General features: G+C 43.5%; 1 protein-coding gene across 2 annotated transcripts in view; it reads right to left on the bottom strand.

The window, feature by feature from the left end:
* The window catches only part of LOC148009597 (uncharacterized), a 48,389-nt gene extending 27,154 nt beyond the window's left edge, over positions 1-21,235 (bottom strand). Inside the window, exons 1-2 of one of the 2 annotated variants that reach the window (XM_087672530.1) lie at positions 20,509-21,235; positions 5,178-5,231 (exon numbers count right to left, since the gene is read on the bottom strand). In XM_087672530.1, the coding sequence (XP_087528656.1) occupies positions 5,178-5,231; positions 20,509-21,173 (719 nt within the window). In that variant the 5' untranslated portion in view covers positions 21,174-21,235. The remainder of the gene's footprint in view (positions 1-5,177; positions 5,232-20,508) is intronic. The other variant, XM_087672531.1, reaches the window with a different exon arrangement.
* Between the last annotated feature and the right edge of the window lie 402 nt (positions 21,236-21,637).

Genomic DNA, 21,637 nt, shown 5'->3' with positions numbered 1-21,637 from the left:
ATCAAATCATCAACATACAACACAAAAAGCACACAACCAGCCTCGAAAGTGTGTATATAAAGCTGCGGATCGGCCTTGGAACGTCGATATCCCAACTGTGATTGAAGAAACGAATCAATCTTCTCGTTCCATGCACGCGGAGCCTGCTTGAGGCCATACAAGGCCTTCTTCAACCTGTAGACTTTCCCATCTGAAGATCCAAAGCTAGGAGGCTGCTCTACATAGATCTCCTCCTTCAAATCACCATTGAGGAAGACCGACTTCACATCCAACTGGTAGACAGGCCATCTCCTATGGCCAGCCAAGGCAAGAACAGCTCGAATAGTCGCCATACGAGCAGTGGGGGCAAAAGTGTCATGACAATCAATCCCTGGGCGCTGTGCAAAACCTTTAGCAACAAGGCGAGCCTTGTGCTTGTCCAAAGAACCATCACTAAGGTACTTGGTCTTGAAGACCCATTTGGCGCCAATCACCTTCTTATTCGGGGGGCGAGGCACGAGATACCAAGTGCCATTCCTCTCAATAGCCTCCAACTCGGCTTCCATAGCTTTCTTTCATGGTGTGGACTGTAAAGCCTCCTTCACGAAGGTGGACTCTCGATCCTGCATAACACGGGTCATCAAACAATAGTTAGAGCAAACAAGCTCCGTCGTATGTGCCTGGTGCCGCCGTGACCGCCGCGGACCATTTTGCGGTCCTCACTCCTCAGGGACCCCCTCGATCCCTGAATCTCGGAGTGTGTCACGGGCCCAACAAGGAGGAGGCCGGACCTCTCCTCGTCTCTCTCCATCAACTGAAGTCTCTGAGATATCCACCGGTGGTAACTCCTTAGGGGTGACCGGTGGAACAGTAGACTCTGTAGCAGAAACAGAATCGGAATCAAGAGGCGCGGGCTCCAAAGGAACTGTCTCGGGAGCCCGACTCTCCCCTGGATCTCCAAGAACGGGATGCTCCTCACCCGTTGCTATGGCCGGAACCTCCACGAACCGCACATCTCGACTGGTGTACACATCCCGCTCGACGGGATCATACAGACGATAGCCTTGGGACTGAGAGCTGTAGCCAACAAACACTTGTCTTCGGGAAGCTGCTTTAAATTTATCACGATGAGCCTTGGGAATGTGAACATAGGCATCAAAACCCAAAAATCCTAAAATAAGAAACATCGGGCTTAGTCCCAAAGTAGGCCTCAAAAGGTGTCATCCCATCAATGGCCGAAGTGGGGGATCGGTTAAGGATGTGGACTGCAGTAGCCACAGCCTCAGCCCACAGAAACTCAGGTGTCTATCAGTGCTTCATCATGGTGCGCGCCATCTCAATCACACTTCGGTTCTTTCGTTCAAGAATGTCATTTTCTTCAGGAGTGTTGATGTTAGCAAACTCCTGGTGAATACCTTTATCTGCACAAAAACGAGCAAACTCATTAGAAACAAATTCACCACCCTTGTCGAATCGCAAGGTCTTCAATCTCCGGCCCGATCAGTTCTTCTCAAAGAGAAGACAATCCTTGAAGTGGGAGAAAGCTTCTGACTTCAACGCCAAGAAATAGGCCCATGTCATCCTGCTGTAGTCATCTACGATCAACATGAAGTACGAGCTTCCGCTCAAGGACTCGTTCCTCATAGGGCCACAAAGATCCGTAGATACAAGCTCCATCGGTGAAATAGACCGCCGCGAAGCTTTGTTGGGAATCGCATCCCTATGTTATTTCCCACGAATGCAAGAGACGCATGGCTGCTGGCTCACCACTATGTCCGGCAACCCTCGAACAAGCTGTCCACGTGACACCCTCCGAAGATAATCATAGTTGAGGTGACCAAACCGAGCATGCCATAGCTCTGACTGTGTCTGAGAGGTAAGAAGAAGAGTAGGGAGGGCAGTAGAAGACGTCAATTTGTAGATGCCATTCTCCTCATATCCTGATGAGAGAACCTTCCTTGACCCACGATCAAGGACTCCCACCGAATCACTGTCAAACTCCACCAAAAGTCCAAGGGAACAAATCTTATGAACCGAAAGTAGATGATACCCTAAGCCTGCCACATGCAAGACCTCTGAGGTATGGGTACCACCACGTCCATCTGGAATAAGCTGCATCTCACCCCGTCCTGCAATAGACACCGAAGAGCTATCTCCAATGAGAATCTGCCCACGCGAGGGTCGCAACTGGGCAACACCAACTGATGAAGGAGTCATGTGCCGGGAGGCATCACTGTCAACGATCTACTCTCGAGCCTGGGAAGCAGTCATCGCAGCATCAGAAGCATTCGGTGTAGAGTCCTCAATGACAGCTAGATGAAGAATCGCAGCTGATGAGGATGCAGCCACCGCTCCAAAATCCTTCGTGTCCTTCTTGTTGGTGTCCTTCTTGTCTTTGTCAGGGCAATCCTTCTTCCAATGGCCAGTCTTTCCACAAATATGGCATGTGGAGTCTTGGTCCTTGTCCTTCTTTGACTTGTTGTCCTCCTTCTTCTTCTTTTGGTCCTTCCCCTTCTTCTGAGAGGCTTGACATGTCAAGGCTTCCGACTTGGAAGCATGCTCTCCCTTCAATTGTTCCTCTTGGTCCAAGACCATAGGAACCAGCTGTTCCCACCGAAGAGTAGACTCTCGCCCCGAAGCAATAAGGACGGAGTAGAAAGCACTGAATCGTGGCAGCAACTGGAACAAGAGTGTGATCGCCATGTCTTCGGAGGAAATCGGCTTCCCCGCATTCTGAACCTACATCTGAAGCTGTCTAAGCTTGTTGATGTGCTCCCGCAACGAAGAAGACTTGTTCACGGACAAGGTCCGCATTTGCACCTCCAAAGAAACCCGCTTCATAAGGGTCATCCAGTTATACATCCGATCAAGCTCCAGCCATATCTCCCGAGCCACCGTCAAGTACTCGATGTGGGCTATCACGGCTGTAGTACAAGACAGAAAAAGAAAAGAATGAATCCGGACATTCAGTTTGTCCCAGTGAGACTGTGCCTTCGCCAACTCCGCACGAGCATCGGAAGAGAGTTTGGACTCATCTCTCACCGAGGGCCGGTCGATCTCCTCCTATACAAGCTCCGCCAAATCGTAGGACTCAAGGATGGTCAACATCATCACGCGCAAGATGCAGTAATTGTCGCCATCGAGCTTTTGATCTGCGAGAAGAGCCGGTAAAATAGGCACCTTCCGGTCAATATTCGTCTGGAACTCCAAGTCAATCTCGGTAGACATCTTCACCTGTAATGCCTTCACAAACGCAAAAGCAGCCCCCTCTGACTGTGAAAACACAGCCTGCTAGGGCTCTTTCTTCCGCGTCCCGTACCTTCTTCACCCGCCAAAGGCGATGAAAAAGCAAAACCTGCACTTAAAGACTGAAAACTCAGCCTTCCTCCTCTTCAGACAGCAGCAAACAGTAGCAAATCCACCAACTGGACTCCTTTCCCACGCGCCCACACTCGCTTCAGCCTTGTTCCAAGGCACAACCCTCCCGCTCGCCCTCAAACGCTACAAACGCAGCCTTGTGTCGCGATGGAAACTCCTCTTCAGGTTGGTTCTTCACTCAGTCAGCCCTTCTACACTGCTCTAATACCATGTCAGAGTGCAGCGATGCGGAAGCGTAAGACTGAACGAGAGAGAACGCAGAGAGAGGAGAGAGAAAGAGACAGTGAAAGATGAAGATCTGTTGTATAAAGTGTGCTGTATACAAAGATATGCAGATATATACACAGGCACAGTGCGCTGGACTGCGTGTCTCCACCTCGACGATGCAACCTGCTGTTCATCTCGAAGTCCGCTGCAGTCTGTACGATCTCCTGTCTGAAATCTGCAAACAAAGACGGAATCTGCACGAATCTCCAGCCTGAAATCTACGTACAGAAATGGAGGAAAACTGCTGGAAAATTGGCAATAAATAGCCAAAAAACTGGGCGCCAAAATATGCAGGTCGGCTGCATTAAATGCAGCCGACTTTTAATGCAGCCGACTGTCAGAAACAGGTCGGACTGCCACGTGGCAGTCCGACTATACAGTTTGACTGGCTGCCCAACTAGGTGTTCTAATCGCTAACAATTTTAACTCCCCTTGCTATCCAAAATGAGCAAGAAGTCTTCAATCTGATTTGTCCCTTGATTTAGGCAATCAATTGGCCTTCACTCGCTTTGATGGAGATGGAAAATGCCCCAAATTCAATGATTTGCTCAAATCTCCTCTTGAATAGACTAAAAACAACTTCAATCCTATTGAATCCAAATCTTGGAGCTTTCAATTTTTGGCACACTTCTCAAGGCTGCTGCTAAACCCTAATTCTTGATCTGCAGATTAGGGTTTACAGCAAAGAAATCTGAAATTTCTTAGCCTCTGGTGATCTCAATGCTGTAATCTTCGGAGCAAGGCTATAGAAAGGCTAGGAGATGAGAGAGAAAGCTGAGGAGAGGGAAAATTCATACTTTCTTCGCGAAGAACTGAAGAAAATCCGTCGTTTATTGCTGTTGTCTTGTCTCAATAGCTTGTAGATGCAAAGAGCTGAAGAAAATCAGTCATTTACTGCTGCTGCCCTGTCTCAACAACCTATAGATGCCATCACCTGCTGTTGATCGATCTTCTCCTACCCTTGGCTGCCTTAAAAGGTCCTCAATGGCTGCAAATCAAACCAGCAGTATCTCCTCCCTCTCTCTTGCAGGCTGAATACACTAAAAATGCCTCTCTTCAACCTGTAAAGACGTTTTTTAATCTTCCATGGGCATTTTTTTACAAGTAGCAGCCTTCGCAAATGGTTTTTTCAGCATAATCCATAATTAAATATTAATTTTCAGTCTTTAAATATTAAAAATTAATCCGATAATTATTTCGGTGCCCTAAAAAATAATCTGTCTGGCCAATAATTAAATTGGCTAGGCAACATCCATTCGTGAGTGTCCTTGCACCATCTTTGACCATCAGATTGACATTAGGTACCATTAAACGCCACTTCCCTAGTGTCACCAACTAACACTTATGGCCAAATGAATGACTTAGGCCAACAACTAGCACCAAGTATCTATGCGACATAACTTATGGCAACTTTAGCCTTTGGCATCCCGTGATTTTCTCGGGTCCCGAGTTCGTAAATTTACTCTAACCCCAATTACATCTCACATATACAACATTTACTTAACCATGTGATTAAAAATTAATCCACAAGTTAAGTGAGGTTTCAAAATAACCTGTCCTCATGGCAATCCTCCCCCTTAAAATCCTTGCGATTGTCCTCGATTGCACTGTCAAATGCACCAAAAGTAAAATAGTGGATTGGAATTTCCACAAAGCATCACAGTTAACACAACATTGTGTATTGTTTCATATGTCCAACACGTGCTGAAAATTACCAACCAGTCATAACATAACATAAGACTCACAAAGAATCTCAAAAACATTGTCAAATTATCATGTGACATGTCTATTTCTCATGAGCTCAACTTATCTGGCAAAACCAAACCATAGCATAGCATAACTAAGCATAAACCATGGCTAAAACATCAATGGCATCATAACATATGCTGTTGTCCATGAAACCAAATGTAAACCATAGAAAACTGAGCATAATCTAATCATAAACTGATCACTTGATGATCTGAGAACTGATCACAAACTACTGCAAATGTGACCCCAAACTGATTACAAACTCATTGCAAAAACTAATCAACAATCAATGCATAAACTGAGGCAAAACTTATCCCAAAAGTGACCATAAATGGTTCTCAAGCTGATCAAAAACTAAGCTGAAATTTATTAGAATTTGCCTCAAAAGTGAAACAAAATTCATGCTAAATTAATCATAAGCTGATACAAAAGTAAAGTTCCAATCCCTATGTGAAACTCATACTCATCTGCATATATCTCACAGTGACTAGTACACTAAGTAGTGACCTCATGGCAAACATACTGTCAGCGCAATACCTTGGATACATGCTGAATACATCCGAGATCCACTACATACGAGAGTTGTCCATAACTAAAGGAGTGGAACTACTACCTCCCCCTTCAGCATCAGGCAATACTACGGACCCTTGCTTTGCTGAACTTGACGGAGCCCGAACTAAATTTAGCTCTAACTGAAAGGCATCTAGGTTAAGTTGTAACAACTAAGGATGGTCTGCCAAGTCATCCTCTTCCATCCATTTGTTATCCATTGGTGAATAATTCTGAAATTTTACCAATTATCTCTTAGAAACTTTACCTTTGACTTTTTTTCTTCATGTGCCAAAATCTACTCGGGTATCAAAATCTCATCTAGCTCCTCAACCTCACGCTAAATTTCAACAGACATATCCTCTGACACATCACCATGAAAAAGCCTCAACAAACTGACATGAAAGGCATTGTGTATCTGCCAATGTGGAAGTAATTTCAGCCGATATGCCACATCGTTGATCTTCTCTAAAACTTGGAAGGGCCCATAGTATCTCATACTCAACTTCGGATACAATCTTTCTCTTCCTTTTATCTTTTTCAGCCTTGCCTTTTCAAAACACAACAATACATAATCACCCTCTGCAAACTGCAAGGCACGTCTCTGGCGATCAACTGTTCTCTTTTGCTTTTCTTGCAATCTCTGAAGTGCATATTTTATCTTTGCATAAGCTACATCCGAGTTTTTCACATTACGATCAGCCTCAAAGATCTTATCCTTAGTTTGCAGAATAGATAGTACCTTCTTGCCACCCTCAACCACCTCAAATGGAGCTTTGCCCGTAGAACTATGCATTGTGTTATTGTAGGCAAACTCAACCACGGGCAAATACTGCTCCTACTGTGTCTTGTGGTCTGAAACATACCATCTCAAAAAATCTAACACTATCGAATTTGCTTCTTCAAACTAATCATCTATCTACGGATGGAAGGATGATGAGAATTTCAACATGGTACCCATATTCTCAAACAACCCCTTCCAAAATAAACTGGTCATCCGAGGATCTCAATTACTAATGATCAACTATGATATATCATGATACTTAAAGATGTGCTGCAAAAAAAAATCGTCCCATATGATCAGCCTTTATTTTCTTCCTCACCAGAATGAAATGGCCTTATTTGCTAAACCTGCAAATGATAGTCCATATCCCATCATTCCCTATAGGTGTCTTAGGAAGCTTAAAAATAAAGTCCATTGCAATGCTCTACCAAGGCCTATCTGGAATAGGCAAGGGTTGCAACAAACCCGGCATCTTTTACCTATCATGCTTTACCTTCTAGCATACAATACATGTCTTAACAAACTATTCTACATCATGGCTCAAAACTGGCCAATAAAAGAAATGCTCCACTGCCTTGATCGTGGCATCAATACCTCTATGTCCTACATACGGAGGAGCATGACTTTTAGTAATAACTCTAGGCCTTAACTGTTTTGTGACACACAATTATCCATACATCATCAAATATCCATCTCTTGGCACAAAGTGTTCATACCTTTGGCCATTGCAAAGTTGATCATAAACATTAGCAAAGTCCGAATCAGTAACATATTGCTCTTTCATGGCATCCAACTCATTCCAAGCTGTCATGATGTTAATCTCAAAGGTAACCAATATGATACAAACATTTACTTGCATTATAACCACGTTGACAGTGATCTACCTTGCATCAAAAGAGTGGACCACCACTGTAATGCATTCCCTTTCAAAAAAGTGGCTACCTTTCAAATCTTCGAGGACTCCATGAAGTCCCTCCCTGAATAGGCTGCATCAAACTGCTGAATGAAAGTCAAAGCTTTCAGCCTATCTTGCATACCGTTGAAGGACTCAAACTTCACTACTTTTCCACCCTCATCATAGTCTTTTGCTACCTCTTTGGGTGTCAAGTTGTCATACACAGGCAGCTACAAAAAGGATGCATTTGCTGAATTTACATCAAAACTAGCACCAAACGGAGCATTTGCATGACCAACATTCATTCCTTGAGTCCCATAAGCATTCGGGGATGCAAATGCAGTACCAAACATGCTACTTTGTGCCCTAGGCATCAAGCCAATTTTGCCATACATAGGATTTTGCATATTTCCAGTCATACCCAAATACATTGGGCCTTGCACACCATGCATTGGTTGCTGCATACCATAGGGATTTGTGCTATACATTCCCATATGTGGTCCTTGTCCAACCATAGTATGAAAAATCGTGCTTCCACCAAAATATCTTGGCTGCCCCATCATAGCATGCATGCCCGGCTGTCCCAAAACCATTGGATTGGCACTTTCATGATGGCCTTGCATTTGCATTCCTTGCCCCGTAGGTACCAACTATTTTATTTCATTAGCATATTTGGGAGCTTTAAATGAAGGGCTTGACATTATCTTCGGTGCATCTTGCTATCCCGAAGGTGTAGAAAATGTCTTCTTCTTCTTGCTTTTGCTGCCCTTCTTTGGAGCATTCAAAAATCGGGTAAATTGAGAAACCTTTGCCAATTTAGTGAAGAGATTTGTTGTTGTCCTCATCTAATTCTTGAACTGGTCATCAAATTCCTCTTCACTTTGATGATCATCACCCTCCTTATGCCCTGAAGGTCGCGTATCCTGGCCAACAGCAACATTTTCAGCTTGTTATCCATGGTCTGAGCCTTGTCCAAGGTCAAGCATTGCATTTCCTTCATTCCCATGTGAATGTTCATACTAAGAGGCATCATCATTGATGGAGACCATCTCACTGTATGAAGACATATTGCTGTAATTTCTCAGCTGAGATTAAAAACCAACACTAGCACAAATCTTTGGCTTGCAATCAAGTGCCTCGAGCCCACCAAATCAAGGGATTGAGTGGTATCCCGGCAATGGAACCATATAACCATCCTCCCTCCTCAAATAGGGTGGTAAATGACCTGATTAAGCATTATTTACAGCGATTAACAAATTCACAAAATTGAAATGCACACTTTATCATATAATCTTGGAGATTGGACACCTTTTTAGCCCCAAAGCTCGTGCCCCTTTCGATATTTATTTAACTTAATTGAAGAAGAAGTTGATGTACAATGGGATTCTCCCAATCCCTTTCGGTATTCCAACTCCCCTTGCTGTCCAAAATGACCAGTAAGTCTTCAATCTGATTTGCCCTTGAATAAGGCAATCAATTGGCCTTCACCCACTTTGATGGAGATGAAAAATGCCCCAAATTCAATGATTTGCTTGTCCCTCCACTTAAATAGGCTAAAAACAGCTTTAGTCCTGATGAATCCAAGTCTTGGAGCTTCCAATTTCTGGCACGCTTTCCAAGGCTACTGGTAAATCTAATTCTTACTCTGCAAATTAAGGTTTACAGCAAAGCAATCTAAAATTTCTTAACCTCTAGTAATCTCAATATTGTAATTTTCGGGGCAAGGCTATAGAAAGGCTAGAAGATGAGAGAGAATGCTAAGGAGACAGAAAATCCATACATTCTTCGCAAAGAAATGAAAAAAATCTGTCATTAAAAATTAATCCGCGTTTTAAGTGAGGCTTCAAAAGTAAATGTCTTCATGACATATGGTTTATTATTTGCTGCTCTAAAATTGTACATTTGCATCAATTAATGATCATCACGGCCCAATTATCGAATGCTGGTTTTCAATGTATAGTCATTAATTTTTTGTGGTATTCAGTTGATTTTATGATCAACAACATCTGTTATGTGATGCCATTAATGTTTCAACCATGGTTTATGATTTTGGTTTATGCTATACTATAGTTTAGTTTTGTCAGATTAATTGAGCTCATGATTAATAGATCCATTGTATGATAATTTGGGAATGTTTTTTAGGTTATTTACGAGTGTTACGTTATGTTATGTTGGCCGGCAATTTTCAGCATGTGTTGGGCATATAGAATGATTGAACAACAATGTGCAATGTTGTGTTGAGTATGATGCCTTTGGAAATTCCACTGCAATACTTTGCTTTTAATGCATCTAGTAGTGCAATAAGAATGTTATGTTATGTTATGTTATGTTGGCCGGTAATTTTCAGCATGTGTTGGGCATATAGAATGATTGAACAACAGTGCGCAATGTTGTGTTGAGTATGATGCCTTTGGAAATTCTAGTGCAATGCTTTGCTTTTGATGCATCTAGTAGTGCAATAAGGAAGGATTGCAAGGATTTTAAGGTTGAGAGCTTCCATGAGAACATGTATTTTTGCAAGCCTTGGTTAACATGTGGACTAATTTTAATCACATGTTTCAAGTAAATGTTGCACATGTGAGGTGCAACTGAGGTTAGTACAAATAAATGAGTCCGGGACCCAAGGGAATCAACAGGATGTCAAAGGTAAAAGTTGAAGTTTGTCATGTCGCACAAATTCTTAGTATTTGGTGCCAGTTATTGGCATAAGTCATTTATTTGGCCATAAGTGTTAGTTTTTGGTAACACTAGAGATGTGGCATTTAATGGTAGTTACCACTGATCTCATGGTCAAAAATAACACAAGGACACTCGAGATGAAATGGCCTAGCCAATTTAATTTATTGGCTGGTAACACTATTTTTATTGGCATTGAAATAATTATTATATTAATTTTCAATAATTTTAGACTAAATTAATATAATAATGTGGATAATGCTGAAAAATCAGTTTAGAAGACTGCCACTTAGCAATGGATCATGCTGAAAAATCAGTTTAGAAGACTGCCACTTGGCAAAACTTACCCATGCAAGTTTAGGAAAACTGAATTAGGGCTAAAGGAAAAAGGTAATCTCATTTTTGCATTTTGGAGCTGTTGAAAAGAGAAGTTGGGCTGTTGATGCCTGCTTTTGGGGCCATTTCTCAGTCATTGGAGACCATTTTGTTGAAGACGGTTGCATATTCCTAACCAAGGTAACTGGTGATTGCAACTGATGCACTTTTTCCTAAAGATTATAGCATATGATACTCTTTGCTGTTGGTGAATCCATTTGGGGCTGGAAAACTGGGACAGAAGCTCAATTTCACTAAATTCTCATGGTAAATCTCTGAATTTTCTCTCCATAGCATTCTCTCTATTTCTCTAGCCATCTCCCACCTTTCCTCCAAGTTTTACAGCAATCCAACCATTGGAGGTGGAGATTTTGGGTGAAACTCTATTGTAAACCCTAATTTACAGCAAAAAATAGGATTTAGCAACTACCTCGAGAAGCATGCCAAACATTGAAGACTGCAAGACCTGAATTATTCAAGGCTGAAGGTGATTTTCAACTGAAATCAAACGGAGGACCAACCAAACATCAAATTTGGGGGATTTCCACTCTTCTCAAAGTGAATGAAGGCCAGTTTTGCAATAAATGCTTAATCAAGGAATTACCACCCATCCATTGAAGAAAGGCTGGTTTCAAATGTCGTCTTGATAAGCTAATGCACCTTCCAATGAAAGTGGACAGCAAGGGCAATAAGATTTTTGATGGTAGTGATACGAGAGGTAGGAAAAAGGGTCTCTTCAAAGTTGATTCCTTGCTACTACACATAGCCCTTAGCAACTAGGCAAGCTTTCTACCTATCAATATAACCAACCAACTTTCTTTTAATTTTATAAACCCATTTGATACCTATTGCACGCTTGTCAAGAGACAAGTCACATAGCTCCCAAGTGACATTCTGATGGATGGAATCAATCTCTACCTTCATTGCTTCCACCCAACAATTGTCTGAAAAGGCATTTGCATAAACGTTCTTCATTGCATTACCTTGTTCTTTGTAAGCTGAGGCTCGTGTGCAGTCAGCCAAAGGAAGAGGTTGCTTGCTGTCCCGAAGAGTGTCGAGCAACTAGCAATGGACTCTTTTAGGCAGCTGAATTTCAGCCCTTGGGTACTCCAAGTGATCATGAATAGTTGGGTGCTCATAGAACAAGGTATCATGTTACTGTTGTGATGACTGTAAATTAGGTTAAATAGGCTACTATATGTCAGAAGTGGTGCAACAATGGAAGCGTAAACATAAGCTGTAATAAACTGTTGAAACACAAGACAAAAGAGAAAGGGAAAGAAAGAACACAATACAAATGAGAACTCAAATGTATGCTCGAGAAATAGAATCCATATGAGCAATGGGTGATCAAGCCACCACCAAGGTGCCTCTCGGAGAAAACTTGATGTCAATGTCGATCATACCAGCTCCTGAAGATAGAGAAGATCATAGTAGCTCTCAATGTTTGTCAACAATGCCACTGATGTAGCACACGTGGCCATCCTGTCACCAATGCCGCAGCGCATAAATAACCATGGATTCCCCTTCTTTGGCCAGACTGCCAAATGTCCCCTCACGTGAGCTCCAGAAGAAAGTCACCCGCTCTCTGTCAAGCACCCAACCCATCATAAACCTGGATGTCAATCCTAGCTCCATGATTTGTACCTACCAGACTTCAATCGATGCGTCAAGGACGTCCCTCTCTAGATCCTGTGCATATGTATAGAAATATAGATGAGGCGCGGTTGCCCCATCTCACCACCCTCTCAAACTCCCTCTGTGGCACTGGAGTCATGAAGGATGACCTCATCACCACCACTAGAAAGCAGCTGAGGAAGAGGCCACCAAGCCCTTCCCACAATCTGAAGAAAAGGATCCCTTCTGCACCTTGGACTTCACCTTGGCCGGAGGATCTGAGTCAGAATCTGAGGCAAATGATGACTTGTCAAAGGAGTTCAGATCCCGCTTCGTTTTCTACTCCTTTTTCTTCCTGAAAGCTGCTAACTCTTTGCAATCCTTTCGTAACACAGTGGTAACACTGGGCCTTCGACTTCCTTGTCTTTGAACCTCTCTTTGAAGCTGTAAAAGCCTCACCTAAACCTCCATAATGTGACGGAAATCGCCCCTGTAATCGCAAAGTCGCCTCATGCTCAAGCAACATCGAGGACATATGAAGAAAACTGACAGGAGTCATAGATGTTCGATCCCGTAAAGCATTTGCCACTCCATCAAACTCCCAAGGAAGCTTGTATAGTACCTTACAACAAGATGTGCCTTTGATAAAGCAGACTGCATAGTGCAAAGCTAGTCCTGGATTTGGGTAACTCGAAGTAGGAATAATTGGATCGTATCTTTGGATTCAAACTTCAATTGTTGAAGCTGGCCATAGAGAGTAACGGCCCTCATGGTGAAAGGAGCCTTAGACATCAACTGCAACTTCGACCATGCGTCTGAAGTTGTCCCGCAGGAGATTACCGCCGGTAGGACTTCTTTGGAAATATACTGAAGTAAAGCCGAATAAGCACGGGCATCATCCGAATCCCATGTAAGCACTGCTTCCTCATGGTTGTCTTTATCAAAATCAACTGGAACAGAAGAAGGTTGTTGAGGGCATGCAAGAGCTCCGCCAACCACGTACCATAACCGCTTCTGGATAAACCACATCTTCATCACCACACTCCACATGTAATAATCAGGTCCATGGAGCTTGTCATCAGTGGATGTGCATGGAGCCGCCATCTGTAGAGGATTTAGAAGAGAAGTGGAGAAGAGAAGGTATTTGGCAAGGATACACAGCCAAAACACGAGCACAAACTGCAAAAACCAAGAGTTCACATACAGTATAACCCAAAATCTGACCAAAAGAAGACAAAAGTTATTGCAAAAAATCAAAAAATCAGTCAAAAACTGCCAAAAACAGCAAAAACGGCCTTAAACTACAGTCACCCAGCCAGGAAGGAGTCACAAACACCAAAATGCAGGCTGAGTACTGCCACAAATAGGCTGGAAAATTGTCGCAACAGCCTAGAAACTAAAAACGCAAGCAGCAAAGGGGCTGTAGACTGCAGGCGATGGCAAATCTGCAAAAAACGCAAGTAAAACAAGTCGCCTATATGGAACAGCAGTCACCTGATCAACAAGGGTGAAAACAATCCTGAAATCAGTAAGAAAACACAACAGGAACACAAATCTTGAAATCTGATACCACGTTAGAAGTGGTGCAGCAATGGAAACGTAAACATAAGCTATAATAAACTGCTGAAACACAAGACAAAAGAGAAAGGGAAAGAAAGAACACAATACAAATGAGAACTCAGATGTATGCTTGGGAAATAGAATCCATATATCAGACACGAGACTATCACATACAACAATGAGTCACTGGCTGCGTGGGCACCAGCACCGGCTCCTCTCCCCACAGAACCTCTAGGTGGTGAACTGACCAACTGAGGAGGAGCCCAGAATAAATAGGCACAAATAATGCCATAAAATATGTCAAGTCGGACAGCATTTAATGCTGGTCGGCCAGCAATAAATGCCAAATATGACCACAAAATGACACAATAAAAAATGCCTAAATAATGTGTGCCCAAGCCTCTACAGCTCAAACTCACACATGAGCTAACATATCTGCTAACACTATAATGTATCTATAAGGTGATGGAAATGAAGGCTGGGTAGAAGGACCAACCATGGAACCATTATGGAAAAGTCATAGTAGGCTATCAAAGATGTCTAAAGTATCAATAATAGGTTTTTGACAACCCGGCAAAGGATGAGAAACATTTTTAGCGAAGACAATATCTTGGCTAAGAATAATCTTGCCTATGGAGGGTCAATAAAGCCGATACCCTTGGCTTTCAGCCTATATCCAATAAATATGCAACAAACAACCTTATTGTGCAACTTGTGCCTTTTCTAGGAAGGCACACGAGTAGGCACCAATGAGCTAAAAAGTCCTCATATGAGTGAGAGAAGGCTTGGAGCCAATCCATGCCTCATAAGGAGTGATCCTGTGCAAAGCTCCTGTGGGACAACTGTTCAAAACATAGGCAACACAAACACGACAACCAAATACACAAGAACCCTCTCTAAAGATAAGCAGTGAATCACAAAGAAGCTGATCAGAAACAAGACAATGGCACAGACAGTGAAAAAAGAGCAATCAGCAATCAGGAGAGAACAGACCAGTCGCGGCCAATAGAAGCAGAAATGAGCCTGAAAAACACCGCCGCCCAGCCCTGCACAAGAGCAGAGAACAGAAAATGCACATGTTGATGACAAAAATGCAGGTGAGGAAGGCATTAAATGCAGTCATCCTGCCTGCACAAGAAGCAGAGCAGCAAAATGCAGAGAGCTGCTGTAAAAACACAGGAATCTGGGGCTGTTTACAGGCTGAAAATCTCCACCAGATGCAGCAGCAGGTCAAAAAAGGTATAATCAGCAGCAGTAGAGGTAAAACACAGACCTGCAGCAGAAAAAATCGGCACCACAAGACCTAACACAGACATCTAATACCATGTCAAAAGTGGGTGCAGCAATGGAAGCGTGAGAGAGAACTCGGAAGAAAAGAGATGCTCAAGAAATGGAATCAAGTTGGCTAGAAATAAAGTGACCAAGCGGCCGTAAACAGGCACCAAAAATGCAGCAACCACATCATGAAGGAAAAGAATTCTGCCCAGCCCCCTAGGACATGCACAAACTCGCACATGAACTGACAATACAAGCTAACAACATGAAGCCACAAAAGGTTGTCCCTACAAGCATAGCAAACTTCTCAAAACCTAGAAAGTTGGACCCTCGGAAGTTCATATCTGAGAAACGCCACTTGAGTATGACTTTCAAAAAGAGAATCAATCACCTCATGCAATAAATCACTCTCCTCCTGCCATGCACACCTACATCACATTGCTTAATGGTGAAGGCTATGGCACAGGCATTGGTAAAGTCATGCAATGAAAAGGGAAAGCAAAGCAAAAAAGGTTACTATGTCAGATAAATGTGCAACCACAAGTGGAACTCCAATTAGGCCACCTTTATAGGTAAATGAGGCCTCTGGGAAAAGAGAGTTTTGAACGAGCTCCAGGGTAGAACTAGAACAGCAATAGTAGTGATCAAAATAACATGTCAAAGCTTGTCCAAGTAAAAGAAGGAATGAGGAAATGAAGATATACATAAATGAAGCCATGGGACTGCATGGATACCACAACACGATATGTGCCAACCACCCCAAGCACATGCAATTTGCAATGACTTGAGGGAGAGATGGTGCTACAGATCCACTATATGGTGCTTAGGCTGAAAGCAGTAGCACTAGGGTATACGTGTAGAAAAACCCTAAGTGCAAACTACAAGCGAGAACTGACTAGAATAACAAAAGCAAAAGTAAACAAACTAAAAGTCTCAATCCTCCTTAGTGTGCTTAACTCATTGACACGGATCAATGGCCAAGAGACGGCATAAGAGCATACTACTACAGCCACATCTACATAACTTGCATAAGACGATGGGTCGTGACTGTGAGAGTGCGCAACCAAAGACGACAGTGAACACGAAGAGGAGATTATGAGAGAACGTAAGAGAGAGAAGGAACAATGTGACTGCAATGGTTGAAAGTACGACTGCAATGGTTGAAAGTACAAGGTTGCAGCAGTCAACCCCAACACGCAGCTCTATGTGACAGTGTCAACACCAAATGGTAGCATGGGGATGAGAGAATGAGGAGGGTTGGCTGATCAGGAAGGTTCAATAATGGATAATGGGAGTCGGAGGCAAACCGCCTGCATACATGCAAAAAATGGCAAAACCCTAAAAATAACTAAAAGTGCCCAAAAAGAAGTGCACTAATGTCCCCTCCATCTAAAGTATTTAAAATACATAAGATAACGAACAAATACAATGTTAGAGCTCCTAATGTCCTCATCTCACTCAAACCAAGGCTCACAAGCAAGAGAGGACCACACAAGACACGCGACTACTAACACCCCCTCTCAAATCCTAGATGTGGCAGAAGGCCAAAGGAGATGTGGATCCAAGGGTGGCAAGAAGAGTGCCAATGCCAATGAAGTCCGTCGATGAGGCAAGCCAACCAAGGAGCAAGACCCCCTCTCCATAGAAAAATCCAACCAAATGGAAGGCCACCAAAGGACAAGGAAAATGGAGAGGCCTCAAATAGATTACTCCTGAAAACTCCAATCGAGAATGGGTAAGGCAAGCCTCTAACAACTATGAGACAATAGCGAGGAACTATTGAAGGCGCCATAAGCTGCATAGAAACAAGAAGGACCAAGGGCCAAGTAGCACGGGATGGTGGCTCAATGACAAAGAGAAGAGATCGACACATGAATGAAAGGCCCAAAGTAGATTGGAAACCTTGAAGTAACTCTTCACGATCCTGGGAAACCCCATCGAAAACAAAAAGAGCCAGGAAATCCATAGCCGCATCACCAATATCATCCCCCTTAAAAAGAGATGGAAGATACAAGGGAACCACCAAAGGAGATGGTGGGGGATGGGATGGAACCTGTGGGATAAATGGTGCACAATCAAAAATGGATGAGGCAAAAGAAAATTGCCTTGGAGGGTCCCACACAACACAAGGAGAATGAAGCATAGATAGCCCCCTCTCCCACCAACCTATCACACAAAAGTGTCTCTTGTAGAAGAATCCTCAACAAAGACGGTCGGCTCGATAAAGACAACACGAATCCCGAGTCTAGGAAGGCCAAAAACTAAGAGAAGAGGGAAGCCCAAGTCCGGAACATGTGGGACCTCAAAAACAAAGCTCAATGGATGGTTAGACAATAGAGGCGGAGTGCCAACACCACTAATAGACACCGAAGAGATGTCACCAATAGTGATAAGAGCCTCTAACAGCAAACAAAGATCCTGCAACAAATCACCGAATGGAGTCATATGACTTGATGCACCATTGTTAATGAGCAAAGGCTGCTCAAAAGACAAGACAATCAAAGAAGGCTCAACTCGATGGCAATAGCAGGTGACGAAGAAGAGGTAGACGAAGGCTCCAATGAAGATCCACCCTTTGCTCCAAGATGGAGGTGAGAGTATATCATCCAACACTTCTCCTTGCGGTGCGAGGTCTTCTCATAATGAGAACACATGGGATATCCTCGATGCTTTCCCAAAAAATCTATATCAGAGTCAAAAGATGACTCTAACTTCTTCCTCTTCCTTTCTTCTACTTGGTTTGTTGTCCTGATCCTAGAGATGAAGCTGCATAAGCATGGCCATGTACACAATCTCCGCAAGGATCTCTCACTGTGACGCGCATCCTTCTCAAGCACCAATAGGACTAGTTCCTCCCAAGTGAGTGTCTCCCAGCTATGAGAAATGAGAAGATTGAAGTAGAACACATCATATGTTAGTGACGAAAGATGTGAGAGAAGTATCACAGCTAGGTCCTCCGAGGAAATATCCATGCCAAGGGATGCAAGCTCATCCAGAATCTCCTCCATCCTATGGATGTCATCCCACATCGTAGGAGAATCTGCAATAGAAAACTATTGTAACTTCAACTCAAGAGAAAATCAATATCCAAATGTTTGGATCCAGAAGAGAGATGCCAATCTTCTCCAAACCTCTACAATAGTGCAAATATGCCTAACATGCACGAACAATGGAGCACAAAATCTATACAACACAAAAGTAAAAAAGAGCAATCTAGCATTCAACCAATCCCATAAAGTTGTTGAATCCAAGGTCACTCCATCATAGGGATCCACAATAGGTCAGGGTATTGGGACAGTAACAAAATCCCAAAGATCAAAGTTGTCAAGGAGACACTCCATGCAACTTGAGCATAAAGGGTAGTACATCCCATCCAACTTGTCCCAGAAGAAGATAATGGGAAAGAGTGATAGGACAGTGGTCGATCTCGATGATCTTGAACCACATGATCCCCCATAGCATACACATTGGCCATACATGTCCTTCAATAAGTACCAGCAAGAAAACAAAGAAGACATTCTCCACCTATGCACAGTCCATCAATATGTGGAGCAAAAAGCAATGTAGACAAGGAGAAGCCAAGGTGAGAGAGACAACTTGATGCCAAGCAAAGAGGGGCTAATTTGAAAACCTATCGCCCAACCCAAAAAGGGCTCGCTTGGCAAAGAAAGTGAATGTCCAATAGAAAATGCAGCAAAAGAAGATCTGTCCACCTGTAAAAACAAGCCACCCAACACAGAAAGGTGTTGCCAGCCTCACTAAGGTATCCTAGGTACAATAAATGCTATCGCCTAGGTCTGGAAGAGGCCACCCAGCACTGGAGATAGCCTTGCAATAAAAACGCAGATCTGTATGGATTGTTTGCTCTGAAACACAAAGCCATCCTACTAACCACAAATGGAAGAGACCAAAAAATAGGCTGTCCAACACTGAATAGTGGCTGCTAGTCCTAAATAATGGCCACCCAATCTTGATTAAGGTTGTCCAACCTATAGAAACTGTTGCCCTGGTGGAATAAAGGCCTGCTCACACCAACACCTGCCTACACCCAAATGCAAGCAGTAAGCAAGTCGTCCTGCAAAAAACAGCAGCCGCCAAGCAATGGTAACACCAACCACAACAAGGGGAGAAGGCCTTAGGCTGAAATGCAAGGTGTAGAGAAGGAAACAAGCCACTCAAGACTAAAACATAGATCTGTAGCAATTCCAAGATGGCTAAAGACTCGGACAAGATACTCCTTTTTATAGACTCTGACTCCCACACGTGGCTCTGATACCATGTGAGAGTGTACAACAGAAAGAGGAAAGTGAACACAAAGAGAAGGAGACAAAGAGAGAAGGCACAAGAGAGAAGGAACAATGTGACCGCAATGGCTAAAGGTACAAGGCTACAACAATCAGCCCCAACATGCAACTCTATGAGTCAATGTGGGTGCCAAACGATAGCAAGGGGATAAGAAAATAAGGAGGACTAGTTGATCACAAAGGATCAATCATGGATAATGAGAGTGGGAGGGCAAGCCACCTATATATAGGCAAAAAATGGTAAAACCCTAAATAGGGTCAAAACCCCTAAAATGACCAAAAGTGCCCAAAAAGAAATGCACTAATGTGCCCTCCATCTAAAGTGTCTAAAACGCATAAAATGGCATACAAATACAATGTCAGAGCTCCTAAGGTCCTTGTCTAACTCAAATTGAGGCTCACTGGCAAGAGATGACCACACATGACTGCTAATAGTGACAACACAATCATGATCCCTTATCTTGAGGAAGTAGTGCACAGTGATGTAATTGTGTCATTCAGCCTAACCTTGATAAGTTTCCTGACTAGAAAGACAAAGATACTTGAGCTTATCGATTCGAACAGCAAAGAGTTAAGAAGAATGTGCAATATGTTACCAAGTGTATTTTATAGTTCCTAAATATATCTAGCCAACAATTATGTCATGCAATTAAATATCACATGTGGATAGTTGGTTTTTTGATGGTCAATGCAAAAATGCATGCAATCATTTGCCAAGTCAAGGACCATGGCGTGACTAGCCAAAGCTCGCGTTATTTGTGTTTTCAAAAGCAGCTTTGATTCATAATTCAACCTCATGCTTCTATGGTGAAATACTCAGGTTTTTATGCATTTTGTTCCAGAAATGCCAATAGTCCATGGTTCTAATACCTATTGTGGAAAGTGATCATTTAACACAAGGCATCAATTGAGCGATTGCAAACTTTCAGGCACATGCCCTGCAATGTCACACTAAAATGCTGACAATCAAGGCCACAAGGATCCTTTATTTTCACGGAAAAAAGTCCATTGTTGGACCACAAGCACAATGATATAAGCCATTTTCATCCTCAGCATACTGTAGACTCTTGTAACAAGTTTTAGGAGGTTGCAATTTGTACCTCCGAGTTACATGGGTGCAAGCCTTGTAGAGCTGCTGCCGAGGATCTGACAGGATGTGATTGAAGCAAAACGAGCTCAGAGCCAGGGGTTTAGACTTGCAACCTTGAATAGCACACCTGATGATGTCACTAGCAGACCGGTCTGGAGGATGAGGCTCCTTCATCGCACCTTCTTGAGGCTTGATCCGTACGCTATTATGGTTTCCAGCCGTGTCTGTGCACTCCATGGCATAAGCCCTATCCTTCTCTGCCTCCACGTCGTCTCTCCATCCGCCCCTCCCATGCTTAAGGTAAAAGACCCGGTACTTAGACCTCAGCTCTTCCAAGAGACCCCAATACTGCATTCTGTACAGCCTCATGAGCTGTTTTATTCGGCGTGCCCTGCGTCGTACGACTTCCTCCTCAGTGAGCGCATCTGCACTCTTGAGGATTTCATCTTCGGCAGCACCATCCAGAGCCAAGGTGCACGAGTCCGCATCATTGTCGGAGCCGCCGCCGTCATCGCGAAGGCGAGCATCGGCATCACTACAGCTGAGGCCTGCATCTGCTCCCGCCTGAGGGAGGGGCCGTCCCGTGTGATCGTGTGGCAGTGCGAGGAGGGGCTTGGAAGGGGAGGCGAGAGAGTGCAGACGCTTCTGGCCCTTCTGTTTGCTTGCGCTCCCCATGTACACAAACTGCAGCGTGGCCCCGACAAAGTATCGTTCCCACCCGCAACAAGAGAGGATTCCAAATTCATGGAGCCAGCTGGAAATATGTTTTTTTTTCCGCCTCCAAAATTCGTACTTTTTTGCCTCCGCAAAACAAAAGGGAGATACAAAGGTAGTCAACAAATCATTGGCCTGGCCGACCAGCTAGGCCAGACCCACCATTCGTGGGAATAGCCGTTACAAGACCCCTTCGATTGTGCTACTCTTAGGGCCTAGCTGTAGTTGGGTTAGCAAGGCCTTGCAAATAGGTCATCATGCAGCAAGGGGTGGGGGTGAGTAGGGTTACCATAAAGCCCTTGAACCCTTACAAGTACCCCTTTCAAAATATCGCTTTAGCAAGTGTAAGGACTTTGATTTGTGAAGATCCATTATCTAACTAGTCTAACAAGCAAGGATGTGATCATCCAATCAAGCACAAGCCT

Source organism: Lygodium microphyllum, chromosome 30 (genome assembly GCF_053477565.2).
Source record: "Lygodium microphyllum isolate KBCC chromosome 30, Lygodium_microphyllum_v1.1.10, whole genome shotgun sequence".
Taxonomy (NCBI): domain Eukaryota; kingdom Viridiplantae; phylum Streptophyta; class Polypodiopsida; order Schizaeales; family Lygodiaceae; genus Lygodium; species Lygodium microphyllum.
Note: the sequence above shows the minus strand (reverse complement) of the source record. Positions and strands in the feature narration are given on the sequence as shown.